General features: G+C 41.2%; 2 protein-coding genes across 2 annotated transcripts in view; one reads left to right on the top strand and one right to left on the bottom strand.

The window, feature by feature from the left end:
• The first annotated feature begins 6,003 nt into the window (after positions 1–6,003).
• LOC131887350 (uncharacterized) lies at positions 6,004–11,186 on the top strand. The gene is made up of 2 exons (XM_059235936.1): positions 6,004–6,150; positions 6,815–11,186. Exon 2 carries the CDS (start codon positions 6,828–6,830, stop codon positions 10,854–10,856), a length of 4,029 nt encoding a protein of 1,342 aa, XP_059091919.1. The 5' UTR covers positions 6,004–6,150; positions 6,815–6,827; the 3' UTR covers positions 10,857–11,186.
• Positions 11,187–11,234: 48 nt separating this feature from the next.
• The window catches only part of LOC131887355 (beta-1,4-mannosyl-glycoprotein 4-beta-N-acetylglucosaminyltransferase-like), a 13,901-nt gene continuing 4,883 nt past the window's right edge, over positions 11,235–20,252 (bottom strand). Inside the window, exons 2-3 of the mRNA XM_059235940.1 lie at positions 13,424–13,686; positions 11,235–13,006 (exon numbers count right to left, since the gene is read on the bottom strand). Coding sequence (XP_059091923.1) covers positions 11,818–13,006; positions 13,424–13,686 — 1,452 coding nt within the window. The 3' untranslated portion in view covers positions 11,235–11,817. The remainder of the gene's footprint in view (positions 13,007–13,423; positions 13,687–20,252) is intronic.

Here is a 20,252-nt window from a genome sequence, read left to right as displayed (position 1 = left end):
GCATACGTCTCCTTGCTCTCAATTTCAAATGAGGCTTTGAAATTACGTCCCGAAAGCTGTGTTTCTTCTTAATGAAGCCAACCCACAGAAGGTTGGTCATGCGGACTAATAGTCATTAGTACAGAAGCCTGACAATAACGGGATGCTTTAGAAATGAGCATTTCTTCTTGAATCCATTGGTAATCCTGTGTGCAGTCATGTCTCAATATATGACACGGCACTTCGGTACAATTATGGGAAGAGTGAATACAATTTGGATTCAGATGGATAGAGTAAGTCACAATATGAGATCGAATGTTGGAAGCTCAAATATTCATAACAAGCCTTCACTTTAGCACAATCAAAGTCGACATTATCAAGACCACGACTGAAATAGATCTTGTAGGCAGTGAAGCATAGTGTTGCTTAGAAATGATCTTTGACGAGAAGAAAATTATTTCCATCAACAAACATCGTGTTGGAAGCCTTTGTTTGGGCTGTGGTTCAACGAGACCAAAAGGATCTCGTTTGCATATCAGATTTGGTAAAGATTGGTTTTGATCCACCTATTCATACTCAAGCGGATGAAGAACTAGGATTACCTGACGTTAGAGCATCTGAGCTTCCTATGCAATGTCGAAAGGTTGATATTCATATCTAATGGATCTAAGGATACACCTTGATATCCATTGACTATTCTAACAAAAAATTCACATCCAAAAAGAGTTCTTAGAGGAGCTAGCTTTTGTCAGAAACTGGCTTTTAATTTTTTTTCACCTGCTTGGTAAAGAGAAGGTTTTGCAGAAGCAGAGATTGCAATGAACAGATTCTCGATGTACAGTTTTTACTGAAAGGTCAGAAAATTCCTCTTGCCTCCTATATTGTATGTTGCCTCGTTTTACAGTGGTGAACATCGACTGACACAAAAGCCCAACCTCTCTAATGGATATGTTGAGGGGCTCATGTGTTACATCAGCAGGGTAAATTTCACAATTATCATATCTTATAGACCCCCATACTGCCCCTCGTCCTCCTTTTATAATTGAATTACTTCTATATGTGAAGAAATAGATCATTTTTTTGGATTACTTTATCTTTCCCCAAAACAGTTGTAAGATGGGGGCCACACTCATTCTGATAGATGCCAATTTCAACGCACTTTTGGCGTCGTTCTCGGCGTTTGGAAATTTCATGCTGGATCACACCTTAAAGCTTAAGTTACGTACTTAAGTAACTTAACATAACCCACTGTAGGAGACCACTTACTCGTCTTTGTTCTGGTCAATGATCCATAGCTCATTTAACAGGGCCGTTATGTCATGCAAATGTGTTTCCCCCGCTTTTTGCCATCTTTTTACACTATTTTTTTAGTTGCATTTTCCAAACCTTTTGCCGTTTTGGCCCATAATCTAACTTTTTTTTGAGTTATTTTTCCCCGTGTGTTTCTCCTCTTTTGTCCTTTTCAGTCCTTTTGATTGTTATCTCGGAAAAAAAAAATCCTGAGGTGCTTGATCATTCGCTTTTTTCACAGCCTTTCAAGGTTACATCTCTTCAGCTTTTGAAATGAAACTTTTGCAGTACATGGCAAGAATATCAAGCAGAAGATTTCTTAGTTCAGAAAATTTGAATGTGTGTTCTACCACGAACGTGTTGCTATGCTCGTTCTATTATCCTGATCACTTAAATCACTAGGGTCTTAGCTTCCAGCACAGTAATGAATAAGAAAGAAGACCTGGTACAAAGATTTAATAATATATAAACACAGTGGTAAAAACACTCTGTAAAGTATTGACCAAACAAAACTTGGCATTTTTCTACCTCAGATACTCATGGGGAACAACTTTAATTTATTGTTGCATGGAATTCTAGTCTACAAAAAAATCATACCTAAAAACATTATAAAAACCAAAAATTTCAAAAACCTACTCAATGTAAATTGGGGGCACACTTTGTTAGCTCTTGAATGTAAATTATGGTATCATCTATCTCACCGTTACTTAGTTACATGAGACTTGTATGTTAATTCAATTTCCCAAAAAATTAACATCGATTTTCAACATCACGAAGATGAAAGATTATTTTTCTTTTTCTTGCATAGTCAGGCTATCTTTTTCAAACCTACCTTTATTCAAACAGATTAAACCGATTCTAAAATGCTCTCAAGTGGATACTTGTTGTCATTCAAAGCTTTAAGGTGGTTCAGTGACAATCAGTCAGATTATCATGAACCTAAGATTAAAAGGCTTAATATGTGTTGAAACCAATTTTAAAATCAAATCTTATTTTTGTGTTATAATGCAAGGAAACAGTGGCGGGCATTGTTGACGAAAATGTTGCCCAAAATGTAGACTTTGTACAACGTGAATCCATTACTTGGAAATAATTATTTCTGAACTTGTTATGTTTATCCAAAACTATGTAAGTTAATTTTTAATTGCTTTAATTTGTAACTGCGTTAATTAGTCCAAATGTCAAGTGCACTGTTTGTCAAAATGACAAATGACATTACAAAATGGTAAATTTGATTAGAGTTATAACCGATTGAAAATGTAATGTAGGTTCATTATTTCACAAGTCTGGAAATCATGCTTTTAGGCCAATTTTTTTTAGCTTTTGGAACATGCCTATATCATCCAAGGCAGCCCAAATTGATGATGCATACACTAGTTGTTGAACAATTGACATATAGCGGGTCAGCATAGTAGTTTAATCTCTTAATTTAGCAGTACGATTATTTAATGTTGTTCTCAGCCATCCATCGATTTATTTATCTATGTGTAACTTCAGGAGTCTATTTTGAAGACTGCAATCCCCAGCAATTCATAATAAAAGGAACTGAACCTTCTTATTTAACGTTCAATTTATATATCTGATCCACCAACAAATCGTCCAAATTTCATCGTTTTTAGCGCCAAAATGCCCCGGTTATATGTTCATTTAACTCCCCAAGGAATTAATATCGATTTTCAATATCACAAATTAAAAGAATATTTTTCTTGTTCTTGACTTATTTTAAATTAACTGAAAAGCTTATACAACCATATCTAAACACCTCAAAAAAATAATAATTAGATTTTTGAAAATTTAATTTTAAAGCCGCCCAAAGAACATTTAGTTCAGCGGTCATTGAAAATTTCACCAAAATCATTGAAGTCTTAAAGAAGCCATTTTTTATCAGTTTCAACAAAGTCTTCAAGACTCCACCAAATCTATGACATTGTTATGTGTATTGTCTTCAGAATTCAAGTGAATGCGTTACTGCAAGAGCAAAAAAGTTCCATTTTTAAGAATTGCATAGGACTTGTAATGTAAGGATTATCAACTTTGAAAATGCCATTTTTCGGTATAATTTTTTTATTTTACTCACACTTTGAAGGACAACGGAGACTGAAATCCCTAAATCAGTTGACCATGGCAACTTCTTGATCAAAGATCCCCTAAAAATCGTGAATTTTATACCAGCCTAAATATTTGTCCAAAAGCATGCACTTCAGCCCAAAAGTTAGTATATAACCCCTCCCCAAATCGGGCTGAATGATTTCATGTCCTATCACACTATAACATCCAAGATCCCACCCTGATAGGCAAGTAATTCGCTACACAAGCGTTACTCGAAACACTTACAATGGCGTCACTCGTTACTTTTCCTCAGATTTAGATGATCAATATTTTATGGCTTTTTGCCCCATCAATACCATAGTTTTGTAAAGAAATTATGTTTTTTTGCATCAAGCAGTCCAAAGGCGTAACATTTGAAGACTTCCTGTTTACATTTTTCAATAATGTGCATTCTCATATTTGTTCAAAATGTATTGCATCATAATGCATTGAGGAGTCAAGATTGGGACCCTGGATGGAATAATGATTGTTGAAGGTTTGAAACAATGTCGCAAAAGTCAAGTAGAAAAATAGTCCTAGACATTGTCAAGCTAGTAAAGCTTCCCTGTCAGAAGCCTGTGCCTTAAGTCGTGGAAATGTGGAGGCTTTGGAAATTTGATGCATCATACTCAAGCCAAATACGGATTTTCCCTGCTTGACAATTGGCACTGAATCAGGTCTTCAGTCCAATGAAATATGATTGAGAAGATGTAACGAATTTAGTAGCAAATACAACCAGATTTAAAACCGTACATCCTCCCAGACTTCTCATTACTCTGAGTAGTTCAGAGCAAACACAATTTTCAACCCTGACTTTCATTGTTCATAACATGCTGGATGGAAGTAGCGGATAAAACAATTTCTGTTGAGCCTTAAGTTTTCACAATTGTCACGAGATAAACGAAAAATTAAAGGCCATTCTGGAAACTGTAATGGAATAACTGTTCCTTCAACGAAAAAGGAACGAATTACTGCAATTTCGTTACTTGTAATTTCGTTACTAATGACCTGCTTATAGGTATCACCAAGAGTGAAAGGTTTTGTTTTCCAAAGTTCATTTTGTTCAGAACGCACACCAAAGGGCTGATTGGTGACGAAGCTCTTTTTTACTCTGTTTTGATAAGGTGCTTGCCTGATTGGAGTCTTGACAAACTCAGCACACGGTTTTTGTATTTTTTTTCTGGTGTCAGAACAAATCCCAAGATGTGTGCTCTTTTAGATAAATTGCCGCTTATGATCAGTCGTACTATTTATCTTACAGTTTGTTTTAAACTAGAATCAGTTATAAAAGAATGGGTTATAATACGCCTTGGTTTCTTGTAGAGTATGCCAAATATAAGAATGCTAATTTTAGGTACAGTTTAAATTTTGGGACGCCCACATGTCAAAGAGTTGAAGAAGAAAGTCAAAATTTAAAGTCTCCTTTTCAATACTTCATGTTTGGTCCAAAAAATTGGAACTCACAAGTATGAAGTTGGTTGACATCAAGAAAATAGAATCGAACCAAGTGACAAATACTAAATATTTGATATGATGTCGCTTTGCGGTGGAGTGTTCTTCCCCCTTTCCTCATTATTATGCGTGTTTTTTTCTTTATTTCCTTCCACAGCCTATATTGTTCTTTACTCATGGTTCTTTTGAATAGCATTTGTAATTTATAAACAATAGTAAATTAACATAAATTGAGTCCTATATCTCTAGTCCCATTTTATGACTCATTGCGGCTCGAGTCATACGAAAATGAATCGAGTCTTTCATCACCATGGATAACTCAATCATAGAACGACTCGAATCGTTGTAGACATTTCAAAAGCGTTTTACAGTCGCTAATCAAATATCAAATCATTGTAAACAATAAAAAAAACTAAAAACGTAGCACGGCATACGTGGAAGAATAAAATTCATGGGTGTTCGTTCATTAAACCGTGAAAAACCAAACAAAAAGAAAATACAAAAAAAAAAATCCTCCAAAAGAACAAAATCAATTACAACACGTCACTTTCAAGTTGTACCCCGTTGGCGTGAGTGTCTCTTTAAACTTTCTTGTGTCTTTAATAGTGACTAGACCCCATCGGCCCTTTCAGCCTGGAAAAAATCCGGCCTGTCTCGTGTCTGCCATGTTTACCTCTGGGTTGAAATACCGAGAAAATTTAAAGTTAGCTGTACCCTCATTCTAGAATTTCATCTTATTTTCAGCTTAGTCCAAACTTCTCACTATCCCGCCCGTCAGGTCATTCGTCTCGATTTCATAGCAATTTTGCTCTGGCTGATCTGGCGTGTTTACAACCAGGTCAACCCGCCAAGGTGACTCAATGGCAAATGAATAAACCTGGTCAAATCCACCCTTAGTCCTCCAAATCCCAAGTAAACGTGTTATAATCCGGTCGAAATACCTATTTGGTGCCAAGTGACAACTATAGCCAGCATTCTTTGATCGGTATCTTATCGGTCGTTAAGCGCCATACCATGATTACTTGCCTAAGCGACCATCATGACTCCACTTCATCACCTAAGACCCCCATTCAACCTAAATAATCTATAATAGAGATCCATGGATCAATTATTCACATTCCTCGATTACAAGCATGGCTTTTTCCCAGAAAGCACTGTCTTCCTACTGATGTTTCGCCACTCTTCGTCGTGTCTTTTCGGCCACCCTGATATAGACTGTCATTGTGAAGAAGTGAAGGAAGTCAACCTGTCTGTCTTCCTTCCTTCTTTCTCTCTTCAAAGGTTGCGTTGTGATCGAGTCCCCCGAGAGATAATAATGCCCAGGACAAATCCGTCATTGAGGTAAGGTGGCCCAGAGGGCTCGTGGATTGCCGGGTGGGGCCCCATGGCCGATTGGGAGCCTGAGGGCTAACCCTCAGGAGGATGAAGTGGATCCCACCACTGGGTCCAAGGTCATGGCCTTGAATCTAATAGAAGATCGTGGGACCCACCCCCCGGCCAGAAAAAGACATGAGAGGGTGTGGCGAAGAGGATTGGGCCGGGATGGGATGGGGTGGCCGTAGATTGTGGGAGGTGTGGCTAGCGGAAACTGACTGGATTGGGTGATGGGGTCCAGATCAATTCATTTTGATGGGCGAGAAGCTGTGGTTTTCACCTTTGAAGTTGATTCATGAAATGTGGGATTGGGACAATGCAACGAAATGTTCCAATAGAGTGGAGGCTAAATGAGCCGAGTCGGTTCACTCATTCTTTGCCTTAATAGAGAGCGAAAACAGCACCGGATGCTTGGGTAATGAAAGCTGAAAGGTCCGAGCCAACTTAATTTCATCATAGATGTTTTTTGTTTGCTTTTGGTAGCTTAAGAATATAACCTTCTTCTGGCAGCTTTGGCGACATGTAAAAACCCGAAAATGATTCCCTAGAGTTAATAAAGCGTCAGTTCTGCCTGCGGTCCTGGCGGTCCTGTCTCACCTGAAGTGAATGTGTTTGGTTCGATTGTTTTCAGATCTGTTTGAGCCATGGGCGATGGGGAGTTCTCGGCCACCTCGTGCTCCTCGTCGTCTTCGTCGTCGACCTTGGCCTTTCAGGATAGTCTGGCCTTTGGTGGCGCGCCCTCCGCCCTCCATGGCTTGTCTCATCCCATCATGACCACGGCCGAGCCGCAGCTCAGCGACAAAATCAAAAACATGGCCCTGCTCACGTTGTTAAACAACAAACGCCATGGAACGGGCGGCGTGGCCCATCACGGACCCCCCGTGACCACTCACAACCCCAATTTGAACATTTTGAGTCCGGATCAGTACTCGCACCGCTCCAATGAAAGCCCGCCCTTGCACTTTTCGGACTCGCCCTCCCCGCCCCCGTGCTCCCCACCCTCCATATCCCTGGCCGCCATCGATCCCTCGAACCTGTTCTACCGCTCCGTGGAACCGGATCTAAGTGGGGGTTTCGAATTAGGCCATGGGGGCCCGTCCACCTCGGAGAGTTATCCCGATGGCTTTCAATCCGTTCTCACTCACGAGCACAGTGACCCGTTGTTGTCTTCCTCGGCGGCTGGCGACGTGGTCCTGGGTCCCACTTACGCCGTTCCGTCCACGTCCGTTAACAGTGGGTCCATGGCCCTTTTGGTAAGTACCCAAGATCCAGGGACCCAGCCGTCCATGTTGAACGACTACCTAACGACTCAATCGCCGTCACATGTGATGACCACCGCCCCAACGGCCAATCCACCGGCCCCCAAGCATGACAAGCTCGTGTTGTTTGGGTGTTTTCGATGTAATGTGAACGCCTCACCGGCAGATTCGGGCGTGAAGCAATATGTGATTCACGTGTTTGACCAAGGCTGCTACTTCACCCCCGGTCCGGATCCAGATTATTCCCTGGTGATCTCAGTGCAAAATTCTCCGGTTGTCAATTGCCTCTACTCGAAGATCGATCCCAACCGAGCATCGCATGACCAAGTGACGTTGATCTTCCAGGACCGACGGGTTCTGGCTCCGAAACCCGGGTCCGCATCGCAAGCCATTCAAGGGATCAAAGCGGGCAAGGTGTTCTTCACTCAAGTGACTGCGCTTCAAAGGATCTTGTTGTTCTTTAAGCGGTCGTATAATTTGCCATGGATCACAAACGTGATCCAACTGACCGAAACCGAGAATCCAAGCGTGGCCTCTCAAGAGGATTTCCAGATCTTACACGGCTTGAGTCGTCCTTCAGTGCTCACGAATGGACACGGCCCTGCTGGCTCTTTAGGCTCACCCTCTTTGTTAGCCGCGTCATCTTCGGAAACCTTGCATTTCCAAAGTGGAACCATCACGCTTCACGCCTCAGGTGGAGACAGTGAGGGCACGTTGTCACATCAAAGTAGTCGAACCACGCCTCTAGTGTCGGAAAAGGCAGTCTCTGTCCATACCGGTTCTCCAGCCACTCCCGTAGCTGCCTCGCCCGTGATGGCCCCTCCATCGTCTCCTCATCCGGTAGCTTCCCAAGGGATCCTTTCTCAAATGTTGAGGAATCCACCCAAACCTCGGCAAGCGACTCCTGTGCGTCCTTCCCTCCCTCCACAAGTTCAACCATCCCCACTCACCTCGCAGCAACCGCAACTCCAATCACGGGAACAGACAAGTCATGTGACAGTTGGATCGCTTACATCGTCCACCCCGACCACCCCCACTACACCTACGTCTTTGAGTACGCCCATGATGACGCCGAGCTCCATAACTGCCCTTCTCTCAAAAGCCCAACCTGTTCCTCTGGAGTCCCTGGCCAAGAAGCAAACGCCTCCCCATCCACCTCCTGTATATCGAATGCCCCAGCAAAGCATTCCCACCACAAATCCCCCGCCTTATCATTCGGTGGTTCGAGCAAGTACGCCTCAGGTTATGGCCACCACCACGGCCGCACCCACGTTAACCACCAATGCAGTCCAAGACTCGATGAGAGTGTCTGCAGACGTTCAAAACGTGTCACGCCAATACGCAGGCCTCACCCCTGAACAGTCTTCCTTATGCATATCGTGTCAAAATTGTCCGCTAAAGTTCAAATACTCGATTGAGAATCTCTTCCATTTTATATTAAGCAATAAGTGCTTACAACATGTGCTCGGAACACGGCAGGACACGAAACAAGCTTTCTACCCGGCATTCTTTGAGCTCATGGCTCAGCGATGTGGTTTGTCGTCGGAGCAAATGTTCCAGTGTGATTCTTGCTTATCCGTGGTCAAAGGACCCATGCTCTATTGCATCCATCGGGACCAACACAGACCCGCCATGGGAGACCTCTTCCCGTGCCAGTTCTGTGGTTTCCTATTTCGCGCTCCTCACGCATTCTATCGGCACGTGTGCATCCGGAATCTGGATCCGAAATCTTTGCTCAAGCGATTCGCTGAAGGCCACCTCCAGTCTTCTGCCTTGGGAGGAGGTAGATTCGACACCTTCAGGATCTACAGTCTACTCACGCAGGAGGAGAAGACACAGATCCTCAAGTGCCCAATTTGTGCCAAAGGGTTTGCTTACTTCTCAGGTCTAGTGGTTCACATCCGATCCTCGGGTGCTTGTTTGAATGGGGTGTTTGAGCAAAACAAGGCTCAAGGTGGACACAACCCGAACACGAACTTGGATTTGACCAATCTCCTGCTCACCAATCACGGCTTGAATCCTCGACTGATGGAATGTGAGTTGTGTGGAACAAAAGTCAAGAACCAAATTGGGTACGCCATCCATCGGGATCATCATTCGCTCCAAGAACAAGGCACGTTGATTTGCAAGGGCTGCAACCAAGACTTCCAGTCCCCCTGCGAGTTCTATCGCCACAATTGTCAAGTGGGTGGTCAAGGACCGTCCTTGTTTTGGTGTCCTTTTTGCGTGATTTCGCGGCACTGCGATCAACTCAAAGGGCCCAAAATCAGTGAACCAAGTGTGAGCCAGAATGCGTTCCAGCCCGTGCTGGTTTCGTCAAGCTCCAGTTTCAGTTCAGTGCCCAATTTGCCCATTTTAACCAGTGCTTCAACTCCTATGGTTCCCATTGTTCAGGTGACTGAATCCACGACGGTTGTGACGCCGGTGAGCACCCCGAAATTGGAGATTGTGCCCGTTCAAAAGACAAGTAAAATCCCACAAGTTATTTCAAAGACACCATCCACGCCCCCACCAATCAAACCTGAGATAAGAGTAAGTCAAGATACTCAATATACAGATCCTCTCGAAGAATGCCTTCAACGGATTCACGAAGGCCGTCTCCCTTCGGATGAGTTAACGCCGTCCAACCGGACCCTAACCAGTCAGGATATTAAAGGGGCTCTCATAAAATTGGAACCGACCCCTCCGAAAGCCAAGCCCCAGTCGTCTCATTCTCGACCCTCAAAAGACAAGCAACCCTCTCGAATGAGCTCGAGTTCGTCCTTGGCGACGGTTCCAAGCCTTCCCTCTCCCCCAACTGAAACCAGCACTCTTCCCGCTAATTTTGATCTGGTGTTCACTCAAAGCAATTCCAAGGCTCCAGCAAAGAACGCCCGGAGACCATCCAAGGGTACGGCTCGCCGGGGTCGGCCCCGAGTCTTAGGTCAAAATGGCCGAGGCCATCTAGGTCCATCTCACATGGCGAATGGCCAAGCTCCGCCCATGGTGGCTCGGAAGAGTAAGCCGCCCCCACCCTCGCCGGATTTTGTTCTCAGTTTGCCCGAGACGGTCAATGGTGCTTTTTCATCCGGCTCGGGGGTCCATTCGGAAGTTGGCCGTCCCCTGGACATTCGTCATGGATACATCTGTATGGACTGTGATCCACCCAGGATCCTCCGAAACGCCCAAAGTCTATCGGAGCACTCGAGTAACCCACTCACGGGACGTCACGTCCAAATTAGCTCATTATTGAAATACGATAATCTCTCGATACCGATCAAAGACCTGACATTGGTGCCTAAATATGCGGGTTTTGTGGAGGAAGCCAAGAGACGTCGAACTGACACCCCACCTCCCTCATTCTCATCTTCAAATTTGGATGGAAAACCCGGACATTCACGCAAGAACCAAGCCCGTACCGAAACTCAAATGTAACTTAGTAAAATGCTCAAAAATGAACAACCACGAACACCTTGGATTAGGTGTCAAATTCTCATGAAAATATCAGAAGAAGAAACGATCCCATGATCCGGCTGCCCCTACATTGTTGCCAGAAATCAAACTCTATATTTATAATGCTGACTTATTTATCTTGTCGATTTGAACGTATGCACAAATTTTCAAAGCGTATTTGTACCCAAATAATACCAATATCTGACATTTCGCAAAACTGATCTGATCTTTTCAAGATGTTCGTTACTAGATAATCTATCTTGTACCATTATTACTGTGACCAGAAAATACAGAGTCCGCATATTTCTCAAATCAATTTATTTGGCACGATTCAAAAACATCTAATTATTCTGAAAATATAGAATGAAAGGGGGCAAGTAATCTCACATTGTTACTATTCAATTCCAGAGCATTTTCCATCAATTATGAGAGACCTAAATGTGCACATCACACAATTCATATGGATGCAATTTACCCAGAGATTGCGCAAAGTCTTACCGGTATCAATAAGGGTGAAGCTTGGTGCAATTAATCGGTATTTTTTTGCATTTTTTAACATATCACGAACGATGTAATTCCTTATGAAGGTTGCAAACAAACATTCTGATAAACGTAATATCTGCCGAACCACGAAATATTTGCGAGGATATCTGAATGTACATCTCAGAAAACGTACTTTGTTGAGAAGAAACTGTCTTCCGTGCTTTTATTAGTCACAGCAATATGAATCTTGAGACATCGAATATATCAGATCCACATTCAATCTGAAGTCAAAGACTGTTATCAGCGCAGTCCAAGATTCAATGTCATTACCAATGTTTGACCTTCAAGGCTCAATTGGTTACTGAATGAATTTCGGTTCATTGGGAAATAAAGAGCTCGAACTGTCCTCGATTTTCTTGTCTTGACCCGCATATGAGTAAGTCTTTTATTCTCTGAGTCTCTATTCACTTTTGGGTCTCTCCAGTAAATTGTGAAAAGTATCGGAATGATCCAAGATGTATTTTGGCGCATAATGTTCATCTGTTTTGTTTTCGGGGACCGAAATGAATGTTTTTGTCCCGTCAAACCACGCACCAGACCTGATTAAGCCGGCAATATATGTCACATTTGTCTTTTCCGGATAATCCCCCCACCGAGGGCTATCGTGTTTCTGAGCTGACAATAACTTGGTTCGAATCCCCTCGGGGGAGTAACACCACGAGCAATGAAAGCCCGCATAATGACCAACAGTTCCCGCCGTCCATTCTCGGACCCCATGACTCGATTGTGCGTATTTTTTTTGCCTGGCCGCCAATTCAGGTTCCTCATAGACATTTCGACGTAGGAGCATAGCGTTGTCCTTGAAGACTTCTTTCATCATGCCCAATGTGCAAATCACAGTAAGAACAAGCAACCGTTCACTTTTAGCCCGCATGTTGGGCCAGAGTCTGTCCAGGAAACTGGGATCTTCGGATTTGAGCCAATAGAAACCGAACACATTCCACCGCAAACCGAACTTTATGGGTTCAGTATATCCGTCATACAGCTTTAAGAAGAGAAGAATTTCGGGATTGGGCAACTCATCAGCATCCAAGAGCAAGAATAGGTCATCGTCTCGTTTACCCTTGATCATAGGCAAGGCTTTCTTGCTCAAATACATACGAATAAACGCATCCGCATACCATCCACTTTCCCTGCCTTTCTCTCTAAAATACGGAAGATACGAGTAGATGACCTTTTCCTGAAACTCTCGCAGCCACCCTTGCTGAAGCTTGTGTAAAAACGCGACCTCCTTGAACGCGCCAAAAGTGGTGAAGTTGGATTCTTGAATCACAAACACATCCACCACCTCGGACAAAGAGCGGATCCTAGCCTCGAGGAAGTCAAATTCATGATTCACTGGCACGCCATGAATAATTCTTCGGGGCCGCGAGCGAGGTCGCAAAGCACTTCTGGCTTTGGGGTGATCTTTGAAATGGCCAAACCACGCTGCTTCGGGGATACCGCAATCCTTTCCGAAATAGCCCTTGAGGCATGGACACTTTGGTTTACTGGAACCAAAGGGGCTTAGTTCAGAGAAGAAAGTGGCGTTTGTTAGGACGGAAAGGTCGGTTCCTGGTCGAAAACATTGTTTTCCGTTGTCAAGACGTCTGCAAGAGAGGTAATTATCGAATCAGACCACTTGTGAATACAAGACTGGAGAGGGGAAGGGGGACCGTTTTCCTGATGGAGCTAATCAATCCGGGGACCATTACGTGGTTCGTTCCACATAAGGGGCATCGGTCAACAGACGAAAGTGCCGTCTGAAGGTTTCTTTAACTAGATTCCGATCCCTTCACTTGGGAAGACCAATGTGTCCCCATGGAATATGGAGATTGGAGGAAACATCTGGGGTCTCTTCATCAGTCCAGTTGTCCTCAACATGAACGGCTATGAACCATCTTTTCAAATATTCGTATTAAGCTGACATTACGGAGCTACTAGTGCACTTAAAGATCAACATTTCAAGCTATGTTTGGCATCTGGTCACCTGGCCGGGCTAAAATAAATATTTTGGGTAGACTTACATGAAATAAGGATCGGAAAATGTCTCCTTCAATTGCAAGGCCTGGTCCTCTTCCCAATTGTTTAGATTGAAATTGAAAAATTTCCATTTTGTGGAAGCATCATCGACGAGCTTAAATGGTCGCTGTTTGTCGAACGATGAATTGGCCTTGAAATTTGTTTTCTCAAAATGATCCAAAAGTGGAGCGACAAAATTTTCGGTGATCATATCTCGGGCTTCCTTGGATTGTTGCACGCTCAACGAGATGAGACCGATACCAACAAGCTAGAATTGAAAGAGAATGAAGGGAGACAGATTCAATTATCAGTTGCTTAGAAAGGCATGCCAAAGAATCTTCAGAATCAGGTCTTCTATTCGATTTGAGAAGATAGCACACGGGCGCACTATCTTTGACAGGTGCTACGTTGAAAGTAGACTTATATTGTAAATCGATGGAACTGATGTCTTTCAACTTTTCGGACCAAAATTGAGTCGCACTATCTTGAAGCTGAAACGATCTTGATCCTTTTAGACTCTAATTCATTCAAGATTTGCCCAGTCTCTGAAATTTCAGAGTCAAGGGATAGATAACCAGAGTTAATACCCGTGTACAAGATCTTGTCATTTTTATGTTTTGAATTCCCATATTTGCCCATTTTCAGCCTCTTATTCGTTTCGACAAGTCTAACAAGAGCCTTTGAGAAATGTTCCTAGTTTGCTTAAAGTCATAATTCAAAAGAATGGAAAGAACACCACCCCATCCTCAATCTTAGTTAGGTACGTAAACGAGCCAAGAGAATGGTAACCTTCCTTTGTTTTGAAATTGGCCATGCACCTTCATAGTCAAGCTAAGTACGGTATACAATGTTTTTCGTTTTAAAGTCATACTTAAAATGTGTGTTTTTGCTCTGTTGAAAACCATAGCTTAAAGGATTTGAAGCTCAATTTCTATGCCAAATGTCCCTTGTCGGATCAAACTCATAATTCAAAAAAATTTCACGTCATTTTCAATTTTAGGTGCTTTAACGTGCCCTTTATTTTAAAATTGATCATGTACACGTACGTAGTGCAAAAATATGAACGTATGCAATTTATATCGTTTTTAAATTCATCCTTAAAATGAATGTATTTTACGCTATTAAAAGCTGTGTCTTTTATGATTTGAATCTCAATTTCTCTTTCACAAATAACAGTAGTTGTATGACGGGCCCTGAGTTCATGTCTAGTTTTTCGTTTCGGACCAATTGAAATCTTGATTGCAATAGTCGTTCTTTTTTATTATGAAGAATTTGGGTCCTAAACGATGAAATGGCAACAATGATAATGGCTTAATCCAAGCTTGTTTCAAAAACTTGGGAATTGAGGAAAACCAATTTAAAAGATGCATTTATGTCAACCCATTTGAGCCAAGCGATCTTTTAGAATAGATTGTGACGAGGTATATGGAATTAAGTTGAGTATCACACAATTTTAAAAATTGTTCGTTGTTATTTGTATGATATTGAAAATATCCAAGGATGAAATATTCAGGTCTTTGATATCAATCATAAACCACACACATTCATCTGATCTATTTGCTCATGTCGTCTGCATAAGAATTCATGACGACCCGGAATTTTGTCGTCAAAGGGAAGTCCAAAAAGTGTTATTAAAAAAAGTTTTTCCCCATTTATTCGTCCATTTTCGTTATTGAGCTTTAGCGCTCTTAATCAATTAAAGATAGACTTCGTGGAATTCATCGCGACCAATTAGTCCTTATTTCTCCCCGACTTATACCAAAACCTAGTTTGGCTACCAATTTTATTCAGAAAAACACCATGACTCTTATTTCGGGGTCTTCATTCTTTTCCTCTTTCCATAAACCATGATTTAATAAGTCACTTTCAAAGGAATCCCATGAATGAGAGTTTGTGACCTGATCAGCCAAGCGTTTCGCTTGTTCTATAAACGACAGTTTCCCCTCCCCTTATCAACATGCCATCATAGAAAGGAACTTCGCATAAAATTTGAGCTTATTTGTTCAGTTTTCATGTGAAGAAGAACAGTGAATTGCGTTGGTGGTGGCTCGCCAAGAACCGAGTCTTTTTGATAAGACTGTCAGTCTTGGAATTGCCGTAAAACTCGGAGGGCGTATAATAAAGAACACGGGAGAAATCCGTCAAAACACGTAATGAGGGGAGCTCAAGTGGAAAAGGTGAATACATTTCTCGTGTGAGGAAACTCGACTAACCGCTTGGCCAGTAGAGCTGGCTCTTGGATCAGGGATTGTCGAATTACTCTTGATATGAGTGGCAAAGCATGCATGGCTTTGGTTCAAATCGAGTCATGAGCATTTTGGCTCACAAACCAGATCGAAACACTGATTCTGGGAGGTTTGATTGCTTCCCAGGCGAACGGAATAGCTCAAATATTTGATCAAGTAGAAATATGAATCTGGCTGGACTTGAATTGCATTTTCGTTTCGATTTTTAGGTTCAAAGAGGTTAAGTTGCTTGGTTCCCTGGAATTGAAGAGACTTCGAATGGTGTTGCTTCTTGATATTTTAGTAAAAGCGTTTGAAGACACCATTGTTATATCACTAGGAAATGAATTGCTATCCAATTTGTTTTCGATTCAAAAAGTGGAGAACTAAGACGCATTAAAGGTTGTTAGCCGAGAGAGTACCGAAAAGCATCGTTCTCCTCAAAAATTGCATGTAGTGCCTTCTCTAAAAAGAGTTTGGCAAATTTAGATCCGAACGTGTCTTAATGAGGGGATACGAACTCTAGAGGATGCATATTAGGCAAGTGAAGGAAAGGATATTCAAGGAAAAATGTAGTCCGGCATCCTGATTTTGGGCATTTTGTGGTGAGAGAAATTAGGCAACCATCGCAGCCAACTCTAACCTTGATCCCATTAAATTCTTAACGATCAAGTGAGTTGTGCCTCAAAACTGAAATAATATCATTTTTGGTGTACTTCTGTACCTTCTAATATCTGGGCTAAATATCAGAATACTGTTTGCTTAAACAAGCCGGCAAATAGAAATAATGCCAAATTCAGTCAATGCACGGTGGAGGTTGGCTGGTCATGTTTTTCGTGATTTTGTTTCATAGAATGACGTCATCTGTTTGTTTTCTCCTTCACTTCTCAAGGGGAATATAAGAAGATTCAGAGCCACAAACAACGTTAATGCCGCTAATAGTAGGCACAAGATTTGGCTCTGATCTTCTCTATTCAATACAAATCAGAGTACATTTCAAATGAATACCCAAACTCAATGTTAGACTAATCATAATCAAAGTACATTTCAAGAAAAAAACGATTCAAGGTTACGGGTTTCGGCAATTTCTTGGAAGACTGCTCCAAAAACCAAAACCTTCTCCTGTTATGAGAAAAAAAGAAAAGAAAAAGACCGCGTTTGGGTTTTTAAAAAGGAGCAAGTAATTTTGGGCCTCTGAATCGTTATAACAACGCCATTTTGAGGAAAACCAAATAAGGGAGAAATGCGCCCGAAAAGCCGGATGCGATTTCGCGGCAACTCAGTAGAAAGCAAGGCTAATAACCAAAAACCTATCATTTATTGCCCTTCATCGCCTATTTTGTTCCATTTGACGATTGAATTTACCTCAACCCAACCCGTCTGGTTGTTATCGGACTTCTCAAACTATTCCAGCTCTTATTGACGTATTGCACTGAAATTCCTTGGAAGTGAAGTCTTTACTTCATTGTGTTGGCAAAACGGCAATGAAATTCTTGTCAAACTGGTGACCTTAACTCCGGTGAGATTCGCCAAGAAATGCATCATCCAAAGATCTAGACCAAATCTCATCAGTCTCCCTTATACCATTTGGGTTATGGAATGTATAGGTTGATGACCTTAAAAGTGGAAAAAGTTGATGCATCACTTGAGATGGTTTTCGGAACTGATTCTGACCCTAAAATTGATTTTAGGCAAAAAAAATTAATGCTTCTAAGAACTATAGGCTTCCTAGGCTACACGAAATACGGATTATGTTCTGCACTTCAGAGGGCGCGTTGTGAGCTAGCCTCTACCAAATGGAGGCCCGATTGGCCCGATTCCTCTTTATTGAATTATAATGCGTTTGTGTTATTTTTGGCTAATGCTATCAAAATGCTATGTATAATTAGTGACCCATGTCACATAGTGTTCGGAAAAGAAATTGCGTTCATGGCATGGAACGAGCAGTATTTTTTTAGTCTTTTAGTAGTCTATTGTGCCTAATACCATTTTGTTGGGCTGTCTGACGTTGATGAACGTCTGGAAGTCATTAGACTAAATCTTAAATTGTGTTGAAAATAGGATGTGAAAGTGAGACACATATTCATTGATATATGTTGCTTGATTTTGCTCAAACTGCTTTTCTCTATTAAGTGTAAGCTAATATTGTATTCTATACACTAACAATTTGAATTCTTGTTTATTTTTTGCAACTTTCATCTATTAGTTATCGCTTTGCAATGGAGACCATGTTGGATAAGCGAATATGACTCCAACCCATCCAAGGCACTAACTTGAACCTGAGATTGGGGCACAACAGATTTTTTGAAAGTTTTAAGGGCCTCTTCGAATCTTGGTTTCGAAGTTAGTAAACCGTAGAGCTGAACTCGATTTTAATGAGATGGGTTGGTGCACTTATTTAGAAAACGGTAATCACGAGGTTAATGTGTTTTGACGAATATGCCAGAGGGGTTCTTTTACGACAAGCGGCTTTAAACCTGTTTTTACTCTCCACCATGCAATGGAAACCAGACGCCACTACTGGAAACTGCATTTCATTAATCTGTATTTACATCTCTGCACTGGTTGGAAAATAATCATGTATCAACTAGTCAACCAAGAATAAGGTTGCAAATCTTTTGCATTTATAAGTTTCGAATTATGATTGTCCCTTGATAATCCGTTATCACAAAAAAAACTGCTTATTCAACGACCACCTCCTTCTTCACACAAAGCTTATACACAGACCATCGACCATCTAATGAAAAGCCATTTCCCACCGATGCGTAAGGTATGCTATGGGATTTGCTTATCTGCTTGTCATTACATTTGGAGTGATCCAAAGGGTGATTGATTTCCTTCCTCCTTACCTGCATTAAGAGTTTGTTGATTCTTACGGTAGTTGATTGTGCAAGACAAAAACAATGTTTTTTTTTCTCAGGCTGAATTAATTATGCTTGATTGAATGCAGACCATGAAATACTAAATTTTTGGGAATGTGTGAAAGGGATCAGAATCATTCTTTTATGCACTGAAAAGTGTCCTTGATTTTATATTCATTTTCATGCAACAAAATTTGTCATGTAACAGCTCACCATTGTGTAAGATACTAGCGTTGCTTAATGTAGTCTCCTAGACATTGATGCAAAGAACAATGGTTTGTGTGCAACTCTAGCAGTGCGTTTATGGTCTTAGCCCTACAATAACATTGGAGAATATGAAGAATATCAAATGAAAAATATCAAAAAAGTGTTTGTCGGCCAATATCGGACGTACGTATCAGAGCATGTACAAACAAATGCTTTGAAATGAACGAAAGATTGTCGAACGAGACCGCTGTTAAGTTCCCATATCATGAATATGATTGACAGGGGTTGGCCATAATGCGAGAAAATGCGATCGGCTTCGTGGTTTCCCGCCGCTATTAACCTAAAGCCAAGCAACCAATTTAGCTCATCATTTCATTCTTTTCCATTCTTTATTGAGACGCCTTTGGTCGGTTTGGATTCCTGAAACGACTACTTTGAATTTCGAATTTCGATTGTCTTATTTTCCAATCGTCCATTGGGGTTGATGCATCAGACTGAACAGATATTGCCATTTCTAATTGCTTGGCTCGAATTTTTTGTGCAGACAAGCGATGATTACTATGTACATATTCAACACCATATGTACTAGGCCTTTTACCACATTAGAGTTATTTGCGTTTGCCAATCACAGAGACTACATTGTTATTAAATATTTAAAAACGATACTGCAAAAACCTAAAAATAATATTCAAAAGATGTCTGACAGCGTTGATCGAGGACAAAATAATGTGAACATAAAAATTGAATGAATAAAAAACTTTTGATAAAGAATGCGCAAAAAAGTGTGTTAAGGTGACTTGAGCAAATGTATAAACAGGAATTATGAAAGCAATGAATAAATTTCCTTATTGCCATTTTTATGTACAAAATATGGACATGAATAAACCGTCAAGATGAGAATTGAAAAAGTTGATTCGTTTATTGCGATAAAAACCGATTTCATTCCTCTTGAGTGCCAATCTCTGTAACCACAATATTTAACTGTTGAATTCTGCACGTCCTCATGGTTCATTTGGTAATTCGTCAAGTCCACATGTTTGTACAAATCCACAATTCGGTGTCAGAAGGTAAGAAGAGTGGTCAATCGTAACCTCTTAGCAAATATGTCGGTTTAGAAATAAGATCAACGAGGTATGAATATACGGTAAACAAAGTTGATGATCCTGCGCGATCAAGCTTTTTTGACACTATTTTATACCCTACTAGTGTTAGTCCTACTAATGTCAACCAGACTCCGTGAAGTCTGAACCGAATGCTTTGTGCAGTGAGCTGAAAATCCAACTTCACTTCAAACTCGAAATAATTCATTACGTGATAAACATGACTCGAAAATCGTTGAAAACAGGAGTTGAGAATTAGTAGTTTGATGTCATTATGATTCTTTTGCAAACCAATAAAAAGGTCCTAATCTTCAATTATGTTATAAAACTATCAAGTTAATAGATTCATTTCCACGATGTTATATAAAGCACCAACGACTTTTCTGAACTTTTTCAAGATGTGTCAAAAGTGTGATGACCGGATATAAGTGCAAAGTCCAT

The sequence above is a fragment of the Tigriopus californicus genome, chromosome 9 (genome assembly GCF_007210705.1).
Source record: "Tigriopus californicus strain San Diego chromosome 9, Tcal_SD_v2.1, whole genome shotgun sequence".
NCBI lineage: Eukaryota > Metazoa > Arthropoda > Copepoda > Harpacticoida > Harpacticidae > Tigriopus > Tigriopus californicus.
The sequence above is the reverse complement of the archived record's forward strand: the minus strand, read 5'-3'. Positions and strand labels throughout refer to the sequence as shown.

Excerpts from the sequence above, each read along its gene's own strand:
- LOC131887350 (XM_059235936.1), top strand. The coding sequence starts at position 6,828 with ATGGGCGATGGGGAGTTCTCGGCCACCTCGTGCTCCTCGTCGTCTTCG.